Here is a 6,519-nt window from a genome sequence, read left to right as displayed (position 1 = left end):
TTCTATCAAGATATTCTGGATCTGTTGCTTCCAGGAACATGGTCATCCTCACCTTCCATATGGGATATTCAGATGGTCTCAGTATGGGAACTCTGATGGTCTCATACCGACTTTGAATTTGTGTCTTTGGTGATTCTTCAGTTTTGATAGGCTTAGTTGGAGTTTCTGTGTCAGACTTGATTCTGTTTGGATCTTTAACTGCATGTGCGTTAACAGATTATCTCTGATACCACTTGTTAGGTCACACACACTGTAGAGGGGGTGAATACAGTGTAAAGTACAATCAAATCGAACTTTAATATCTCAAGTAACATAAAACAAACTTTATTGAAACAATAAACTCTGTTACAGTATAGAACTGTTACCTCTCAGTGATGAACAAATATCACGAGAGCTGCTAGGGTTACTACGAATAATCTTCTCGAATATAATAACACTTATAGTGTGAACCCTATGTCTGTGTTTATATACTACACAGTTACAAGATAATCGCTAATTGATATGGAATATAATTCTGCTTCCTAAAATATATCAATCAAATATCTTTTCTTCCAAGTATTCTATTCTTTATAGAATTCCTTCTTCATGCATATCTCTTCTTATGTTTATCTCAATTTTCTTTCCTTTAATCAGCTACTGTCCTTATCTGAACGTCCTTCAGCACTTAAGTTCTGATATCCATCCTCTGATGATTATCTCCTGATAATATAAGTACTGATATCCTTAAGTCATGACTTTCAGTAAGTACTGATTTATCCTGTTTAAGTAAGATCTGAAAACTAAACATAAATCATATTAGTCAGGATATTATCAAATATATCTAACAATGACAGTTACTGATAAGAAGAAACTCCTATGAAAAAATGTTAAACCATCAGATCCTAAGAAAAGTCAACTGATATCTGATTTATTGACTGTTGAATTGAATGCCAGAGAAGCAAGAGACGGATCAAGGTTAGGATCAAGTGAAGCCAAGCTGAAAACAGGAGTTGAAGTAACTATCAAAGATCCATTCTTATTAACTGACAAACCACTTGAGGAAGTTACACAGAAACATCTTGACAAGGTTATATATGTTCAAGTGGTACTGGATGCTCATGATAAGAGTAATTTCAAGGAAAAGCTGATTCTGTTTCTTGAAGATGGAAGAACATACAGAATGTCAGAATCAGGTGTGCTGAATAAATCTCTGAAAAAAATTCAATTCTTTCATTATCTTTTGGAGATAAAGTCTGAGATTACCAGAAGATGGTAAAATTTTATAATGAAGACCATAAGGGATAAAGCCAAAATCTCTGGATCAAGGGTTGCAGAATTTATTCCAAAGATAGTTGAAGATGATTGAAGTGAAATTCCAATGAAGAAGAATTCTGCTAAACTTGAAGTTATTCTGAAAGAGAAATGTATGTGCTATAATGAAGACTCATCTCATCCAAGAGTAATCAGACTTGGTGATGGTTTGGAAAGAAATCACATTTCAGCACTTAGGACTGCCATCTACCAGATTGGAAGTCAAGATGAAGAAATGAAGCAAGTCAAGGCTACATTAGCTCAAGTCCTGAGAAATGCAGAAGAGAAGCTGATATCAAACTTTGTCAAGAATCACTTTGGATTCAGGTTGATTCAGTAAGATTGGTAAAAGCTGCAAGGACTGTAAGTTGTAGTTAGTTGTCTAAATAAGCTCTCATTGCATTTGTACTTAAATGTTTTTGACATCATCAAATCTATTAACTTGTATATTTTTCATAATTTACAAGTTGGGGGAGATTGTTAGATATATTTGTGATGTCATGTCTAATTTGTTGTGTTTAGTTTTAGAACTTAATATCAGGACTTATCAGGACTTACTGGAAATCGGGACTTACTGAAATCAGAACTTATATCAGAACTTAAGGCGTCAGAAGATATATCAGGACTTAAGTGCGGGAAAACTTCAGATAAGGAATGCAGCTGATTTACATGAGAGGATCATGACTAAAACACTAGAAGATATGCTTTAGAGTTAGAAGACTTGTAAAAAGATAATATCTGATCGATATATTTTAGGAGACAGAATTATATTCCATATCAATTAAAAGATATCTTGTAATTGTGTACTATATAAACACAGCTTAGGGTTTACACTATATGTGTTATCATTCACGAGAAAATTATTCATTGTAACCTAACAACTCTTAATGATATTGTTCATCACTGAGAGAGTAGTTTAACCTACTTTGTAACAGAGCTTATTATATTGAATAAACTTGATTACTGTTACATACTTGTGTTTTAAATCGATTTGATTGTATAAACACTATATTCAACCACTTTCTATAGTGTTGTGTGACCTAACAGATCAAGAGGCGTTGGATCTATATTTCGGCCAGATTAAAATATCTTTTTTTTCACAGACATTTTTCTCGGATCCGACTTTCGGAAAACTAAAACAGAAATGAAAAAAATGCTTGAATTTGGGCTCGTGAAATAAAGATCTAAGGGTTTTTGAGCACTATATTAGATAAAGCTTAAATAACACCTGCCTGTCAGGGATTAAGATCCATTTAAAAATAATTAATAATTTTATGAAATATATATTACATTTTTTATATTTATGGATGATTCTTCTGACAAATTCATAAAATAAATATGCCAATTAAATAACTATAATATATTTATTTACAATATATATTTCATTCACTTTCGGGTCGTGTTGTTGAATCAAAGTGAAAATTAATATTCACTATTAAAATTATCGTGAACTTTAAGACTTGTACACGAAAAATAAAAAACACCAACTATTTTTTTCTATTTTCGTATTGAATTATTCTTGACTAATAAATGAGATCTTAATTTGAAGTAATTTCAGAATGCACGACAGAGCTCACTTCAATCAGCTCAGTTTTTGAATAAAACAAAAATAAAAATCAAATATCTTCAATTTTAAAAATCACAAAACGCAATTAAAACCGAAGTGTTGATTTGGTTTCAATTTCAAGTTGTTATCGGTTTGATATCAGGTTTCTATCTAAAATCGATAAAGTTAAAAAATGAGAAAGAATGTTGCACCTTAAATAAACAAAATTTACTTAATAAAAAATCTAGTTATATTGTCGAAGTATTTAAAAATTAAACATGAAAAAGCTTTAATAAATTACGTCCTCACTGTTCCTACAGAACATGGGTTCGGGGCAGGACCCTCGCTGAGGGTACACGTGGAGAGCATTGGAAAACAGGTGTCGAAAAGAGAGTACATGGAGAAATGCATGTAATCACCATAACCCCTTGCATGCTTGCCACGAGTTTCCTTAAATTTTATCTCTCATCACGCTTCCTACAGAACATGGAAATATAAATGCCTCCTTAAACTCATCTACTTACAATTAATTTAAAAAAGAAAAGAGAAAAGGAAGAAATATATTGGAGAGAAAAAGAGGAGGGGGGGGATGGCAGGAATAGTAGAAGGAATGGAAAGGAACTCAACGATGACGGAGGCGCCACTTGCTCCTGTTACCATCCAGAGGAAGCTTCGCACCGACTTGGACAATACTCCTCTTCCTAAGCCTTGTAAGTTACACCTTCAGATGCACAACCAACAAACTTTAGATACTTCTATGCTAGCTTTCGAATTGCAATTTTAGAAAACTTGCTCGTTTGAAACTTTGTTATCTTTGGTGCTGGGGGTTTATGTGATTAGAGTTTAGTTTAAGGGTAGTATGCACAGTAAACATTGGATGATTAATAATAACTGGATTTGATCGATGTCCAGACATGGCGAGAGCTTTGGCTGCACCTGACACAGAGCACCCGAATGGGACACCAGGTCATCACCACCACAATATGAGTGTTCTTCAGCAGCATTGTGCTTTTTTTGATCAGGATGACAATGGAGTTGTTTACCCCTGGGAGACTTACTCAGGTAAACATGAATTGTCTGCAAAACAAAACTACAAGTCATTTAAGTAGTCCCGAATACTAGATAATCTACTGATAATCGGTTAGCGCATTAATAAAGTGAGTAGATCATAAAGCTTTTATTTTGAACGCATTAAGGTGTCTGCTACTCTGCTTTTCAATTACCTTTATGTTAACAGGATTTAGACAGCTTGGATTTAACATGATTGTCTCTCTCTTGGCTGCTGTGTTCATCAATGTCGGCCTGAGTTATCCAACTCTACCTGTAAGTTCATTTTCCTATCTCACTTGCCTGTAACTTTATTCAGTTCTGCTGTTACTGAATACATTTATAATGCCCTGGCCTTTCTTCCGAGATTGTTGTGCTGTAATTTTTTCAGGGGTGGTTTCCAAATCCTTTGTTTCCTATATACATATATAACATTCACAAATCCAAGCACGGCAGTGATTCAGGGACTTATGACACGGAAGGAAGGTAAATCATCTTAAAATTTCTACAAGACGCGGAGATAGATATACATTCTTTATCGATTATGCGGATATTCAACTGATGATGTAGGTACATGCCAGTGAACCTGGAGAACATATTTAGTAAATATGCTGGTACTGTGCCTAATAAGCTGACGCTTGGAGAGCTGTGGGACATGACCGAGGGAAATCGCATCGCATTTGATCCATTCGGGTGGTAAGTTGATATTCCTAATGCCTCCTGTACATGTCTTGATAATTGGTTCATTGTGACATTTTGTGTTGGCTTGAGCTCATGTATAAGTTGTTCTTGTGTGACAGGATTTCGAGCAAACTGGAGTGGGGGATATTGTATGTTCTGGCCCGGGACGACGACGGATTCTTGTCGAAAGAAGCAATCAGGCGGTGCTTTGATGGTAGCTTATTCGAGTATTGTGCTAAGGTGAACATGGGATTGCAGGGGAAGACTTATTAATGTGGTAGGGGGAGTCTGTGGGCAGATAACAGTTTGTGATGGATTTGTGGTGTTTGATTCCAACTCCTACTCCTGAATAAAAAGTGTTGCTGAATGATGTTAGTTCAGCTGTACAGACGTTTCGATATATTTGACTTTTTAACATGTGTTATGTACCCAAGCCAAATAAGCTCTACACATCAGGAAAATCCAGATGTTTGACTACATGACAATCAGACATGTGAATAAGAATGCTTACTGTACTAAGAATGTGAAATATAAAATCGGGCTCGCATGTATATTTGGATTGCAGAGTACTCTTTAAGTTGATCCCATTTGACAATTGACCAACATATATGATCTCCAGTACCATGTTATATTATCGTTTATTCTAAAATGCCAAGGTGTTAGGACTTGCCAGAACCTTATATTAAATTCTAACAACAGTTCATACTAATACGCAATTAATTACCAGGTACCAAATATCTAGTACTAACAAGGACTGGGGACTGAGACGTAGCTGGCAAGAGAAAGAGAGCCCCTAGCTTAAGAAAGAACACTTCAGGCGAAAACTTGGCTTCCATTAATTCTGAATTGTCCTTCATTTTGTGGTGTTTATCTTTGTTTTTTGAAAAGGAAAGTTAGCAGCCACAATGTCATGAAGTATTGCAGTTAACTATAACAATAAATCACAATGCAGTAACATTTAACTATGCATTACACTGCATATCTGAAGATGATTGTGAATGTCTTTATATATTATATATACAACCAGATGATGAAGCAAATACGACAAACCCACGGATTATATGCAAGAAAGAGAAAGAAAAATCGAAAACAACAAGATGGAAGAATCATCACAACTCTCTGACATTAAGATTTAAGAGATACTAAAAAAAATCGAAAACAACAATATAAAAGAATCATCACAACTCTCTGACATTAAGATTTAAGAGATACTACAATGTTATGCATATTCAACATATTCTCCACCTTACCCATATATTAATCAGCTAAAAAAGCTCAAGCACGTGCAGAGATCAAATGTATTTGGGTGAGAGAGTTTATTTTGTAAAAAAATTCAAATTAAACATGTATACACCCAAGTTGACGAAAAAATGTAAGAATCAAACGAGGCAGTTAGGACAGAAACAGTGATCACGATCAATTAAGTCGAAAACCATCACAGGTTAATCACAAAGCACCAAGTTTACAATACCTAAGGCCTCTCAAAAATCAAGTAGCCTCCGGTATTAAAACCTTCCCGTGAGCAGAATACAAATTGGTAAATAAAGATATTGAATGATAAATTAGAAACTTACACAGTCACTTTTTCTATACATTTCAATCTCTGGCTACTATATTATTGAATATGAAAGACAAACAATGAAATAAGCTGCAGTTGAAGTCAATAATATTCCCTCAGTCCCTTCCAATTGTTTGAAGTGTCCGTATTTTAAGGTACATAAAAAATATAGTTATATAACTTATTTTTATAATTTTTTTTTTCTGAATAAAAATTAAATGTTTTAATTTTTATTCAGAAAAACAAAATTATAAAAAAAAATTACATAACTATACTTTATATGCACATTATAATGCGTGTCGGACACTGTCTAAAAAACGTAAATAATTAAAAGGGTAGCTTTTACACAGGCTGACGCAGACCGGAACAAAAATTCAATATCAGTTTTACAGGATAG

At 34.2% G+C, this 6,519-nt stretch overlaps 1 protein-coding gene across 1 annotated transcript; it reads left to right on the top strand.

The window, feature by feature from the left end:
- The first annotated feature begins 3,355 nt into the window (after window positions 1–3,355).
- On the top strand, window positions 3,356–5,128 carry LOC141676793 (peroxygenase-like). Its single transcript, XM_074482505.1, has 6 exons — window positions 3,356–3,546; window positions 3,749–3,898; window positions 4,074–4,159; window positions 4,275–4,369; window positions 4,454–4,579; window positions 4,684–5,128. Exons 1-6 carry the CDS (start codon window positions 3,426–3,428, stop codon window positions 4,835–4,837), a joined length of 732 nt encoding a protein of 243 aa, XP_074338606.1. The 5' UTR covers window positions 3,356–3,425; the 3' UTR covers window positions 4,838–5,128.
- Window positions 5,129–6,519: the final 1,391 nt, after the last annotated feature.

This window comes from Apium graveolens, chromosome 8 (assembly GCF_009905375.1).
Source record: "Apium graveolens cultivar Ventura chromosome 8, ASM990537v1, whole genome shotgun sequence".
NCBI lineage: Eukaryota > Viridiplantae > Streptophyta > Magnoliopsida > Apiales > Apiaceae > Apium > Apium graveolens.
Note: the sequence above shows the minus strand (reverse complement) of the source record. Positions and strands in the feature narration are given on the sequence as shown.

Excerpts from the sequence above, each read along its gene's own strand:
- LOC141676793 (XM_074482505.1), top strand. The coding sequence starts at position 3,426 with ATGGCAGGAATAGTAGAAGGAATGGAAAGGAACTCAACGATGACGGAG. Across the intron at positions 3,547-3,748 it reads TACTCCTCTTCCTAAGCCTT|ACATGGCGAGAGCTTTGGCT; the intron begins GTAAGTTACACC and ends ATCGATGTCCAG. Across the intron at positions 4,370-4,453 it reads ACTTATGACACGGAAGGAAG|GTACATGCCAGTGAACCTGG; the intron begins GTAAATCATCTT and ends CTGATGATGTAG.